The sequence below is a fragment of the Aulostomus chinensis genome, chromosome 9, assembly GCF_037954235.1.
Source record: "Aulostomus chinensis isolate RoL2024-O1b breed Wild chromosome 9, RoL_Achi_v1.0, whole genome shotgun sequence".
Classification (NCBI taxonomy): domain Eukaryota; kingdom Metazoa; phylum Chordata; class Actinopteri; order Syngnathiformes; family Aulostomidae; genus Aulostomus; species Aulostomus chinensis.
The window spans coordinates 10,357,259-10,371,777 of record NC_141328.1 but is presented as its reverse complement, the minus strand read 5'-3'; the positions used below and the strand labels follow the sequence as shown (position 1 = coordinate 10,371,777).

The 14,519-nt window shown below is 40.0% G+C and overlaps 1 protein-coding gene across 11 annotated transcripts in view; it reads left to right on the top strand.

Annotated features, from left to right (window-relative positions):
• The window catches only part of LOC147255765 (membrane-associated guanylate kinase, WW and PDZ domain-containing protein 1-like), a 95,453-nt gene that overhangs the window by 61,556 nt on the left and 19,378 nt on the right, over positions 1–14,519 (top strand). For 4 of the 11 annotated variants that reach the window (XM_086213701.1, XM_086213709.1, XM_086213710.1 and 1 more), the window contains 10 exons: positions 609–797; positions 1,833–2,100; positions 2,381–2,428; positions 2,679–2,761; positions 3,311–3,349; positions 5,117–5,174; positions 5,583–5,692; positions 6,303–6,425; positions 6,804–6,989; positions 7,301–7,912. In XM_086213701.1, the coding sequence (XP_086069827.1) occupies positions 609–797; positions 1,833–2,100; positions 2,381–2,428; positions 2,679–2,761; positions 3,311–3,349; positions 5,117–5,174; positions 5,583–5,692; positions 6,303–6,425; positions 6,804–6,989; positions 7,301–7,912 (1,716 nt within the window). The remainder of the gene's footprint in view (positions 1–608; positions 798–1,832; positions 2,101–2,380; positions 2,429–2,678; positions 2,762–3,310; positions 3,350–5,116; positions 5,175–5,582; positions 5,693–6,302; positions 6,426–6,803; positions 6,990–7,300; positions 7,913–14,519) is intronic. The other 7 variants (XM_086213702.1, XM_086213703.1, XM_086213704.1 and 4 more) reach the window with 7 other exon arrangements.

The window sequence follows — 14,519 nt, the reverse complement described above, 5'->3', positions numbered from 1 at the left end:
ATGGGATTCAACATCATCTGCTTTCGGGGGGCCCAAAATTTTGAGTCATAGCTGATAAGAGTGGTGTGATTATTGTCATCAAACTTTATGCAAGAAATCAATCATTTTTTTTCTTTGCTATTTTCGTTATCCCCCATTGTTTCTATGCTTCAGTTTTGTAGGAACTAAACAAACGAGATGATTTGTTAAATCTCATGTGCAGGGTTAAACTCCATCCATTCATTTTCTTCCACTTATCCTGTTAAGACTCACGGTGGGCTGGAGCCTATCCCAGCGCCTAGATTTGAAAAAAAACAACAACAACAACAACACAATTTCGGTCAGAGAAAGCTGTTATAACCAGTTGGGTGTGAGCTGGTCTTTTGTTTTTACCAGACAACATAGCTCTGCAGCCCATAATAAACAAACCAAAACTGCTCTTCCTCCCCACCACATTGCGATTCTGCTTTGTGTTTTTTCCTTTCAGGTTCCATAGATCCCCTACCTGCAATCTTTCTGTCCCCTATGGTGTCTGTTTTTATCCCCAGCTTCCTCTTTCTCTATCAGTTTCTCCTTCTCCCTCCTTCTGCGTCTCTCACAAGCATGCTAATGTCCTTCTTGTTGCCTAGGTAACTATTATGGGACCCCCAAGCCGCCAAGGCAGCCCATCATTGGGACAGTGATTCTCAGTGATGCAGGCTCCCAGCAGTCCACCCCAAAGCGCACCAAGTCCTACAATGACATGCAAAACGCCCGAGTAGTGCCTGCTGATGACAACGATGACGACCAGGCCACGGAAATGAACAACAGTTTTACAGGTGAGAGCATGGCAGTGCCTTTCCTGCCTCCCTATTTCTGTGTGTGTGTGTGTGTGTGTGTGTGTGTGTGTGTGTGTGTGTGTGTGTGTGTGTGTGTGTGTGTGTGTGTGTGTGTGTGTGTGTGTGTGTGTGTGTGGTATTCCCCATTTGTGTTGGTACACAAGTGTTTAAGTGCGTACACACATGATGTGTGTGCCCAAGATCAGGAACACAGGAGGAGAGCGATAATGTGTTTAAATGTATGATCCTCTCCTCTGCTCTATGGTGTGGAGTGTCTGGCGGTTACATCATGTCTTTGTGATGCTGATTGCTTCTCTGTGAGCCTCCAAACACTGCCATCTGCCTGTGAGGAGGGGTGCAGTGGGGGAAGAAGAAAAGTACAGGCTACTTGCTTCTACCCGCTCTGCTTTGTCTGCCTTTTGGCACACACATCCAAGGTTTATATTTTCCTAGATATTTTTAAGCTCCTTTAAACAAAATTGCCATATTTACTTAGACTCATTTTATAATAAGCATTTCAATCGGTAGCACATTTTTTCTGCTGTAATGTGTCCATTCCTGATCCCTTTGAGCTCTGTCCTGTTTTTGGGAGTTGAGAAAATGGTGTGTTTTTCCCTCTTCATAATGTGAATCTATGCCCTCTCTGTGTTCCCTTGCCAGCCTGCCAGAGTGTTGAATTAGCATTTCATCAACCCTGAAAGGCCCACGGAAGTAGTGGAGGACATTGGGCCAGAACTTAGGATAGAATAGGGATGGGGGTTGGGATAGTTAGGAGGAAGTTTAAGGAGAGGTAAAACAGGGTTGGGGTCAAAGAGAGTTTGGGAAAGACTGTTCCTGAAGTACACTAACATATTCCTAGGGCCTTTTCAGTATGAAAGAAACAGGAGGGAGCTGAATTTAGGATAGGGGAGGGGAAAGCTTTGGTATAACTAAAGTTATATTTTTATTTCATCTGTTCTTTACGAGCATCTATGAGACATAAATTGTGTTTTTGTCCTTTATGTTGTTTCATGTTGTGCCTGTTTTGTTACCCAGGATCCTTAGTGCGTAGTCTCTTCCCTTCTCCTTTGTTGTGCGCAGGTAACCCTAGCGACCAGGATGAGAGCCGCGGCGGCATCCTCCGGCCGTACCCCGCACGTGACAATGCTCCATCCTGTGGTTTGAACAATGCGGCCACCTCCACTGCAGACAGTGGGCAGCAGACCCTTGCAGAACCACAGGTCTCTCCAGAAGACCTGCTGGGACCGCTGCCTGAAAACTGGGAAATGGCCTACACCGAGAACGGAGAACTTTACTTCATAGAGTATGTATCGCAACCTGAAACTCTTCAGTGTGACCTGCTGAATTCCCCCTCACTCTCACATTTTTCACTCATTCTGGAGTTGATGTTCTCTGTATTTTATCTGCACAATTATCCCTTTTGTTCGTCCAGTGGCTCGTCTCCCCCCTCCATGATTTGGTTTTTAGGCCTGCCCAGCCCCCTGGGTGCCTCTGCTTTCCTGTTAATCCCTGCATATACCGATCTCTAAAGGAGATCACATCCTGCTCACCTGACTACCTCCACCTCTCTGTCCTCTCTGCAGCACAGCAAAGGCACATCACCAGGACATGGCTGTGTATTTTCAGAGCTTGTATGTTCATTTTTACAATCACTGAATTATAAAGTGAATATGAGGTGGCTTGTTGTTGATATCTTGACTGTGTTGCTCCATTAGTCTCAGTTCTCTGTGCAGCAGATGCCTTCACTTTTCTGTAAACATGCTGATGCAGTTTACTTTCTAATTCTTACTGATGCATTCATGAGCCCCTTGTGTGCTTTTATATGTTGGTTTAGCCTGTTTTTAGATTATTCTGTTGTCTCGTTTTGTTCCGTTCTTTCAGTCACAATACGAAGACCACATCATGGTTGGATCCACGGTGTAGAGACAAAACCTCCAGGCCCCTGGAAGAGTGTGACGACGATGGTAAGTGGACACAGGTCATTTACGCTGCAAAAATTGCACATTGACACATCTGTGTAGCGGTTTAGCAGTCAGCAGAGGAGGCTTATGGGGCTCTAGGCGGTCACATTAATCAATTTGTTTGGCTTGTGTTTACAAATAGCAACTTCCTTCATTTGTAGTTCTTTAAATAGCTAAGTATTTGCATTTTTTTTCAGTTGTAACACGCAAGAAAATGACAAATAAGCCCCAAATAAACAACACATGTTTAATGAATACCACATTTAAAGGGCCTTATACCAGGTAAATACACAGATTGTGAAATTGCACCATCAAGTGGAGAAAGTGGAAGTGGCACACCTCACCTCTCAAATGTGATGTTTTTGAAGGTATCGCAGTGTTCTTTTGTCAGTTTCTAAGGGATTTCTTTTTACCTGTTTGTGTCTCTGTGGATGGCCATTTCATCCTTTATTTGTTCTTGATTCCAACATCCTCTACCCACTTTGCCTCTACCATCTGTTTTTTCTTTTCTTCATTTATTTTTCTTTGTTTGATCCTGCTTTCACCTTGGAGAAGAAGGGATTCATACAGAAGACCTGGAGAGTGATTTAGGTAAGACTGATTTTTTTTTTTTTTTGGAATGACAGTTCTTTGGAGCTTGGTGACATAATTTCTACCTATTAATCTTTTTAATATTTTTCATCTCCTCCCTCAAAAGACCTTTGTTTTGATATGGTGATACACTTTTTATTTTGATGGAGAGATTTCTAAGGCAGGAGAAAGATCTGCAGATGTGACATCCATGTCGACATTAGAAATTACTTGATTTTTTATTCTTTTTTTGCAATTTCAATTTCTTATTCTCTTCAAACATCACTCCCTCTTGAGATTTTCTGCTTTAAAGAGATCGCAGTATTAATCCCTCAAATGTATTACTATGATATGCAGTTTGTAGTGTGTGCATGAAATCACAAATGTGGTATTGTACTGTCCAAAGTGTGAAATATAGAATTTATCTCACCTCCACAAAACCTGATTATGAATATGCTGCTCTGAGGCAGAGTGGAAAATGGTGAAGGTGTTGATTTTCTCATTTACAGGTAGCACATACAACCAGTAGTGGTGTGGGATCTCTTTAAGTAGACTTTAATGTCTGGCTGTAAGCCTTCATTATTGCTGTCTGCAGAGATGCAGCCAGTCAGTGATTATTGATTGTGGAAATGAGTCTCTTTTAAAAGTGTTTTCTGGACTTGCAAGCACACAGTAACACAAGGAGGTAATGTCTTTGTCTGAAATCTAATACAGTGAGGAGGAAAACTGATGCCAACATCTTATCGGGAATGTGTCAAATTTAAAGGCCTTGTCTGTCCACCATCGAAGAGTGTGTGTGTATGTGTTTGTGTGTGTGTGTGTGTGTGACAGCTCAGTTAAAACTGTTGTAATATTTAGTAAAAAAGCTCTAGAATACCAACAAACACAAATGTATGTGAGTACTGTTTTAGAAGTTGAGATGTTTTAGTCACAATGAGAAAATTAACTAAACTGTTAGCAAGAGAAAGGCATCGAAGTCATTCATTGGAAAAAAAAGAACTTTTCTGAGAGATAAAAACATCTGATGTGGTGATGTCATGTTATTCCTCATAAATAATATGTACTACTGGTCCAGCCAGAGTTTCCTGTTTCTGAAAAAGAGACCATTTTGGCTCGAAACATTTTTCTTTAAATAGAGAGCTTAAGAAGGACAGGACCCACAGCTGGAGCATAAGGAATGAAATGGAACAAGAAAGGTTCCCTCTCCCACAAAATAAAAGTTTGATTACTCTTGTAAATTCAACATTTGAGCAGTTTACATAACTGCCATAAACATGCATGCTTTAATGATGCTGAAAACACAATGTAATGATCATTTTTAATATCAATGATTCTGCCAAATATTTCCACCTTTCATCAATAATGTATTTGTTTATAAAGTAGAACATAATGAACAATGCTTGTTATAAAAATTTGTGGCCAGACATTACACCTCTTGAAATTTTGTTTTGTTGGCCACCGGACACAGTAAAGATTCATATCCTTACATTTAAAAAGTCACTACAAGAAAATATTTTATTATTTGCCTAAAAAAGGCTAAAATGAAAATTTGATCATAAAAGATGGTTTGTCAATTCATTTTAAAAATGTGAACGAAACAAAACAATATCTTACTTGTAGCTGTTCATGAAATGGGCTTGAGTGAAATTTTGCTCGCAATATGTCATATATGAAATTCACATTTAAAGGCTGACTGCTGGACTGAATGTTGTGAAAGTCTGGCTCTGCTGATCACTGTGGTGGAAGTGTGTACGTTGTGTGTTTAATATTGTGTCCTCTATATTTCAGAGCTTCCTCCAGGGTGGGAGAGAATAGACGATCCAGTGTACGGAGTATACTATGTCGAGTAAGCTCATCAAGTTAATTGTCATCTCACAGCTACAAAGAAAAACAGGCATTCTCAAAATTAAATTAAAAAAACATTTTCTTTTGCAGATCTTTTCCACCTCAAGGTTACTGTGGATGTTGTTAGGGCTGCTACAGTGATTTTTAATGGTAAAATTATTGTCTGACATTGTAACGGTTTCACGTATACAATATTACATAATCAGTTATAATGACAAGGAACAAAAAAAAAAGAGATCATTTTGCTGATCCGATTTGTTTTACAATTGAAAGGAGAAATGCATCAAAAATTGTATATCACGGCAGCCCTCAATGTAGGGACTCTAAAATATACAATAGAGTTCAATTCTACCTTTTTTGTTACCCCTATTATCTTCTGTTTCACATAGTATCCCTCTATGTGTGTCAGTCATATAAACAGGAAAACTCAGTATGAAAACCCGGTGGTGGAGGCGCGGCGACGGAAAATCCTGGAGCAGCAGCAGCCGCAGCCTCCAGAAGGTGAGCGGTATATTCGAGGTTCGTTTCCTGCCCTGGCACGGCACCATTTCTTTCTTTCTTCATGTCTGTGACTGTCCTGTCCTTCTAGTGCTCTCCAGGGTTTGGGCTGTAATGCTTCTCTTTGCTGTAACTTACTTTAAGTCCTACATGGAGGAAAAAGCGTGACTTTTGTTTATTGCATTTATTTTAAAAGCAGAGCTGACCCAAACCCTGGGGTTGACTTTTGGTGTTTAGGTTTTAATTTATGTGATTTAAAACCATGTTTAATATTATTTTATATTTACTCATTAAATTTGCTTTACCATGAAAAGTTGATGAGCTTGTATCTTTTTACTGTGATGTCAGAAAATTTAATTTGACCATTGTCAACTATTATTTTTGCTACATTATCATGTGAGAAATGAAATGTTTGTTGCATTACAAGTGAATTGAACACTCAAGAAACAATATGCATATTGTACATTGAGATAAATGAGTTGGTAATTACGGTGAATCAGGATGTAAGTATCTTCAGTCTGTGCTTCAAGCTCTGTCTGTTTAATGCGTTGTTGTCAAGTGTTTATCTGCATGTAAATACAACGTTGTGATGAGTGTGTGTTTGAGTAACGTGCTGGATTTTTCTGGACAGAATGGATAGAGGAACACTCCTCAGCAGCAGCTCCACTGGCAAACTATGCTTCAAACCACCTGGAGACTTATAGGGACCCACAAGTCCCACCAACTCTACCTCCCGGCCCTGCAGGAGTCAAAAGTAATGGTCTCTATTATGAGCTTTTGACAGTGGCCCAATGGTCTCATTGTGTAGTTCTGATGAGAAGAGGAAAACAACTTAAGATATTTGAAATGATTTAATATGCATGCAGACTTTTGGAAGTGTTTAATTATTCAATTTTCAGGGTGCACATTTTTGGCTCCAGTTATTTGGGATTTGAGGGTTATAAACTGTCAGTCAGTCAATTTATCAGTCAATTGTTTGTTTCATAGCCAGCAGGAGTTAATGTGGCAGCTGACATTTTTTGAGATCATATATCTGGCTTTCAAAATATGATGCCTGTCAGATTAAAAAATTATAATCATAATAGCAAGGCTGCAAGGAAGAATGGAGTAAGAGTTTTTGTGATGTCTGCAGGAGGGAAGCCATTCTTCACAAGAAACCCAGCAGAGTTGAAAGGAACCTTCATCAACACCAAGCTGAAAAAGAGTCGCCGTGGCTTCGGCTTCACCGTGGTTGGCGGTGATGAGCCCGATGAGTTTCTTCAGATCAAAAGTCTGGTGCTGGACGGCCCTGCAGCTGTGGATGGCAAGATGGAGACAGGTGCAGTACAACGCTATCACCCACAGGAGGCACTGCTTTCATTCCATAACCCACAGAGAACTGTTCCTCCACAATGATTTCCCTCCTAACCACTGAGAAAAACAGACAAAAACAAACTGATCCCCTGTCATGATAGTGTTTTTGCCTCATTAACTGAGTTGTCAAATGTCACAATAACACAATCATGGACTAATGTCAATTATCAGCAGCAGTGAATTTTACTTGATTGGTGGAATTAATTAACATGTATTAATTAACCTCTAATTGTATAAATTCTAGCATCACTAATTTTATAATCTCCCTTGATGCAGGTGATGTGATAGTCAGTGTGAATGACACAATTGTGCTGGGCTACACCCACGCCCAGGTGGTGAAGATCTTCCAATCCATCCCCATTGGTTCCATGGTGGACTTGGCCTTATGCCGCGGCTACCCGCTGCCCTTTGACCCTGACGATCCCAACACCAGCCTGGTGACGTCAGTGGCCATCCTTGACAAGGAGCCTATTATTGTAAATGGACAGGAAACATTTGACTCGCCTTCCAACCAGGCTGGACCCGTAAACGGCATGAGGGAGCCACGGGCGCACAGCCCCTCTGCGGAGGTGGTTTCTAACAGCTCACACAGCTATTCCAGTGATGTGGTCACCCTGGCCTCATCTATAGCCACCCAGCCTGAACTGATCACCATCCACATGGAAAAGGGGGACAAAGGGTTTGGATTCACCATTGCGGACAGCCTGACGGGAGGTGGGCAGAGGGTCAAACAGATAGTTGACTATCCTCGCTGCCGTGGGCTGAAGGAGGGGGATATTCTGATGGAGGTTAACAAGAGAAATGTCCAAAACATGAGCCACAACCAGGTGGTGGACCTGCTGAGCAAATGTCCCCGAGGCAGTGAGGTCACGATGCTTGTGCAAAGAGGTATGGATACACTGCATTTATGATTTGCGAGTGTGAATAAATAGAGTTTTGACATGAGACAATGTGTGATTAAGCACAGAAGAGAATGTACTGTTGTGTGTTTAACAGTCTGAATATTTGGCATGGAAAGAATGACATAATGAGAGAAAGTGTGAGAAAAAAGTGAGGAAGAGAGTGGGTGGCAGGTTGAAAATGCTTGGACTGCATGGGTTGAAATGAGGAGCGGTAAAGAGGTGATGGGCTGCTAGCATGGATCGCAGTGGATGAGCAGATGAATGTGGGAAGGAGTGGGAGGCTAGGTAAAGAGGCAAAATGGATGAATGGGGGATTGAGCAGTGAGGGACGTATAAATTATGAATACAGATGCTGTTGACTTGAACTTCAGAATATTTTCCAGTCATGTTAGCTATATATTATAATAATTGGGCTGTGATGAAGAATGAGGCTTCTTAGTGTATGTTTTATATTCAAACTACTATGCCCAGAATTGATTTGGGAGAGCTGTTATAGAAACAGAAAAAAGAAAAAAATAATAATACAATAATTTTGTCATAGACTTGGAATTGAATACTGAGGCTTCCATTCATTCTGCTAATCTTAGGAATTTTTAATCATGGTAGCTGCTTTGTCTCCACCTGCTCATGACATTGTGTCATTCGCAACCCACCACACCACCCCTCTGGCTTGGAATGATCTAAAGTAAATGTTTCCCTTATTGAAATGTCAAAACAAAACATTTTTTTTTACAAAAGGTTTACAGCATCTGCGCATACACAGAATGACATTTGCCATCCCTGATTTGTGTCCAATCCTTATTGTTGTTAAACTGTAGTCCATGGAGCCTGACCCAGATTTCAATCAGTGGCAGCTTGGGATACGCACCCTACATTAATTATGCCCTCTAATGAGTTGGCCTTATGTACTGCTGCTGGAATAACAGCGCTGTATCGTGTGAAATGTCAGCGTCATTATGGTCCTGTGTATCTGTGAGTGTGTGTGTGCGCGCGCGCGTGTGTGTGTGTGTGTGTGTGTGTGTGTGTGTGAGACAGAGTGTGATAGGGATGGATGCAGGGCGCTATTCCTCTCACTAAAACGTTGAATGAGAGGTACGGAGAAAGCATGAAAAAAGGCAGAAGGGACTACAGGGGAGGTAAAGTGTAAAGGAGGCTGTGGCTAATCACTGGCACAGGAGGGGAGACTTTGGGTAGTATCGATCATCTCTGTTAGTTTTGACATCAGTCTGTCAGTACCAGGTGAGTGGCCAGGTGATGAGGGACAGAAATTAGAATCAGAAAAGACTTTATTGCCAAGTATGGTTTTATACATACGAGGAATTTGTTGTGGTGCTGTTGGTGCATGCAGTCCAAAAATCTAAACAAAACTAAATTCTTAAGTGCAGAAGCATATAAAAATATAAATATAAATATATACAGTCTGTTATGATGAGTAAAGCAGCAGTGCAGTCGGCAGTAATAATACCACAGACAAACGTGCAGATGAAAAGGTGCAGGGGAACAAGTAGTCCAAGTTGAGCGTTTATGTAACGCATAGAGTTCGGGTACTGTTGATGTGACAGGTAGACAGAGGCAGTACCCGTACTCTATGCGTTACATTAACGCTCAACTTGGACTACTTGTTCCCCTGCACCTTTTCATCTGCACATTTGTCTGTGGTATTATTACTGCTGACTGCACTGCTGCTTTACTCATCATAACAGACTGTATATATTTATATATATATTTTTATATGCTTCTGCACTTAAGAATTTAGTTTTGTTATACAGGTACTTGTTTGTTATACTTATACACAGGCTGCAAGTGGGCTTTGAATTTAGATTAATTAAACTGTTAGTTGCAGGGCTGTATATACCGTAGCTTGAAATATGAAAAGCCATCTCAAAGCTGCGTTTCAATGTGCATAAGCCCATATGGTAACATGAGACAGGTTATCAATCCATAGGGACATTTCAAATAATCTGCTTTGGAATACATTTAAATTGAATGCATTTGTGTATATTTTTTGCTCTTTGAATGAGTGCTGTATGCTTTACTGCAGCCTTATGGTGTACTCTTAAACCTAATGCTAACAACAAAAATAATTGCATTGTTCATAACCCACCACACTACAAAATAATAAAGAACTCAGGACTCAGTATCTATAGTAGTAGATATGTATCAGAGTGGAACTGAAAAAAATATGCATTGTTGTCTCTCTGGATCTAAGAAAAGGTATGAACACATTACTGTAGGTCACCACTCCACTTGTGCCCATATTCTTTTAGCACTGAGGACACAAATGTGGATGTCCTCAGTTAAATTGGAAATACAAACTCAATTATACTGATGCACCAACATATCATTATTTGTTATCACAAAATGTCCAAGTATTTTGAAAGGCCATAAAATTGTATTACAAATGTGTCAAACATCTTGAATAGTTCTATTTCCCTGGAACACACCAAGTGATAGACAAAGTCTTTGCAATGATCCTTCATTTTGCAAAAGCAGAACCAAAGTCTCAAAAGCTTCCTTAATACAAACACATATATAAGATGATTTACAGTTGTACTATAAAATAAAAATCAAAGAGCAAGTAAAGACTGTATCTCCTGAATAATCTCTTGTCAAATTTGGTCAGTTTTTTTAGGTGGTAAGAAGGATAGTAATGCAGTCTAAGCCAGCAGTCTGATTTAAGAGGCTCAGTATGGTTCAAGAAGAACTTACAATCCATCAACAGGTTACATTTAATATCAAACAGAAAAATGCCGAAATCAGTGAAGTCATTTTCCTCTTTTTTATCCTTGTTTTAAATTGAATATCTTTCTGTTTTTGGTTGAGAAAAATGTCACCTTAGTGTTGTGATATATTTCACAAGTTTCTGACATCTTGTAGACAAAAAATAACAAACAAATTCAAAATATTTGTCATAGGTAAACCAGCTATACATATTATTAGTTGCAGCTGTTCTCCTTGGACCTGATATATACAGTAGTTGGTTTTCTGAGAAAAATGCAATGACCCTTGAAGCCATCGCTAGCAGCAGCCAGCACATAATCATTCACAAACATCAGTTATAGGAGCAAAGAGGAGCAAGGTAAAGCAGATAAGAGAGGTGAGGAGAGAATGAGAAATAGGAGGGCTGGAGATCATGTTTTGAAAAAGTTGAGGCAGAGGATTAAAAGTGACAGTGTGAGATTTGCTGAACAGCACTGGAAGTTCAGCATAGAGAGTAGGGATTGCTTTCGTGAAGTATGGGTGGAGGAGAGGAGGAGGAGGAACAAGGTGGACTTGAGTTGAATGAGAAGCCTTAATCTTTTCATCTGTGACTTATAATTCATTGCTGCCTGACTCAACGTCAGCAGAGTCCTTTTTTAAGAGATGACACAAAGCACAAGGTCACACAAACATATTATCACAGAATGATTTTCCCCAGAGATTGTTTTCTCTGGGTTCAGTTTCAAATTTCACATTGCCTTGTTTTCAGTCTGCAGCGATGAACACGAGCCGCCCTGCACAAAACAGTAAAAGAACACACTGAGTGACTCGATGGGTAACATATAGTCGGAGGCTGCATGAGACTTTCTTATTGGGTTACAGAATATGTGCCTTTACCCTTACTTGGTCACATTTAATATATAACACAAATTTACATATTGCACATTTAGGAGGGTGTGGAGAGGAAGGAGATGAGACGCTGATATCACTTTCACGATGAGGATAAGGCAGATGTTGCGGTGGTGATTGTCTTTGCCTCAAACAATCAGCTTTTCATAGAGTTCCTAACTAAAACAGGACCAGTTGCTCCAGAGGTTTGAAGTCAGGGAATGTTTCTCCCAGGCAGGTTCCTGCAAGCGCGCACCTCAGGCAATCCCGCAGCGTGCGCCTCTTCGGCACCAGAGTTGCGTCTGTTGTGGTAGATTACCCCCAGTCTTCAAGTGAGTCAAAATGTTGACAACCTTCAGATTTTTTTGTGTGTAACTCTGACACTGTTAAATGTGCAATTATCTGTTTCCCATATTAACTAATATAGTACACTAATGTCCTGCTGGAGCCACTCTCCCAGTTTGGGCATCATCGCCCCAGGTGCTCCAATAGCTACTTGCACCACTGTTTCCTTTACTCCCCAAATCTTATCTAGCTCTTCTTTCAGCCCATTTATCAATTGTCGAGTTCCTTCTTCTTGATGTTGCTATCGCTTGGTATCGCTACATCTATCACAACTACCTTCTTCTGTTGCCTGTCCATCTAAACGATGTCTGGTTTGTTAACCATCACTTGTCAGCCAGGATCACACAGTAATGACGACTAAGTACTCATGTGTTGCAATGTCAACATGGTTGATTTTGATGTGATATCATCATAAGAAGGCCCTTAGTCTCTAGTATTATGGCATTTTATTTATGTCGATAAAACTGACTGATTTAGAAATTTAATATATTATTTAGTGTTTTCACACAAAAGATCCTCCCCTCTAAAGGAGGGCAAGCCAGCGATATCTCCTCCATCTTGTCTTCCTATCACTGTTGCCATGACAATTGTGCACAGTGCCCTTGTCCCCTGAGACAGAGAGGAGGAAGAGAGAAAATTAAAAGACAAAGCGCAGACATAAAATATATGAGAAGGTAAAGGAATAAAATATGATAACAGATGAGGAAAAGCAAGATGACACTGTACAGAGCAGATGAAGAGAGAGGGTTAGTGGATAATTGGACAATCTTAGTAAAGCAATGACAAATGTTTCTTGAATTGAATTTATTTTGTGTGTTAGGAAATTTGTTCTGTACAATCATTGGTAGTTTACAGGTTTGGCCCAACAAAAGAGAACATTACTCATGATGTACACCTCTAACAATGTATATAGAAAATCCAGAGGACTGTGGGCTTGGTCTGTGTGGGCTCTGTATGGAACTATCAAGGCCACAGTGCCAACAGCATATTGAACCACTGGGCTATTCACCTCGCTACACATTCAGTTTTAAAACGGTTGCTGTAGGATGAAGAATGACACTCCCACAAAGAGCCTAAACACATTCCAGATTTTATTAAACTTTTACTTGTTTTATTTTTTCCTCTCATCATTTAAAATTGTAGTTTGAACGTGTGATTTCTCATCCTTATGTAACATTAGACACAAATAAATGTGCATCTTTTCTGAGGATAGTCGTGACAGAGACCTGGCCCACTCCTTTATCTCCAGCGTTTCAAGAAATACCAACTAGAATATGTTCATGTTGCAGATGAAACATTTTGTTTTAAGCTGGGGTCAAAGAAATGCATCCCTATGTTCTCACCAACTTTTTTTTGTCAGGCAATAATTTACTCTTTAGAAAATTTAAGTGTCATCACGCCTATTTTATCATGGCTATAAGGAACGAGATCATAAGAGGACTGCACTAATGCAGAATTCCTTTTCCCTGAGAATTTGGAGGTCAAAATTGGTATCCAAGTTCAACACAAATTGTTGATTTACCAAAAAACACAGCCGTTTACAATATCTGTTGATTATAACACTTCACAATGCAGTGTTTGTGCATACGGAAATCAGAGCAACTTGTCTGCAAATAGAAGATGAACATCATATATGGGTACACAAAACAGAAGATTATTGAAGTGAAGCCATCATTTTGAATTTTGACTTAGGATTTCTGGGTAGAAAGTCTGAGTTCTGGGGAGGTTTCATTTGAAATTTCCAACTGTGAACTCAGAAATTTTCACTCTCCACCATAATTACAAGAGCAAACACTTAAGACAAATTGCATTCCAATCACTCAGACCATATTCGGGGGTGGTTTGGTCTAAATGTGGCCACAATGAATGACCGCCTCCTCGCCTGATTTCTTTTCTTTAAGCAGAAATTTGCTCTCATTTGCATGCCAAATTTGGCCGATTATTAAACTCATAGAAAGGCCCTCATATATTTTGATTTTTACAAGTTGTGTCAGACATCTTGAGTCATTTAGTTGTTCTGGTACAAGCAGGAATAAACCCGGTGTGTATAGATTTGACTCCTCTTCTTCAATTTCAGACAACCTAGACCCTGGAAAAGCTTCCCAATTACTTTATTTCTTCTTCAAAGGCAGTCAAACTCCTCCATCAGTCAATTTCAATCCCTCTGCAGTCATTGTAGAAATGTAATCCTTACAATCCACAATAAGATATAGAATATCTTCAAATTCAGTTACAGCAAATGGGACAAAAAAATACGGTAATATCAATACTATGTTTGATTTCCTTTCCCTGTGTATGCTGCTTGTAATAAATACAACACAACACATTTGGTCTTTGCAATCACAAATATGTAGGTATTTATTTTCATTTAGAGCACATGTGGAGACATATTTCAGAGCTGTGTGAACTTCTGTATTTAGAGCTGTCCACTCAAAATTAGATCACTCAGGACATGTTGATGCAAAATGTTTTGTATATGGTTGTTTGTAACTAAGCCACATCTCTCATGTAACTGTCCTTGTAAAACTGTAGTACAATATTCAGGTGAACCTCACCATCTACAGTCTCCTCTAGCGATGCTTCAAGCCAGTTTATGACAATAAAATGATAGCCCTATAGCTTTCACTGCCAATGTTTACTACCCTTCTCATTTGAATGAT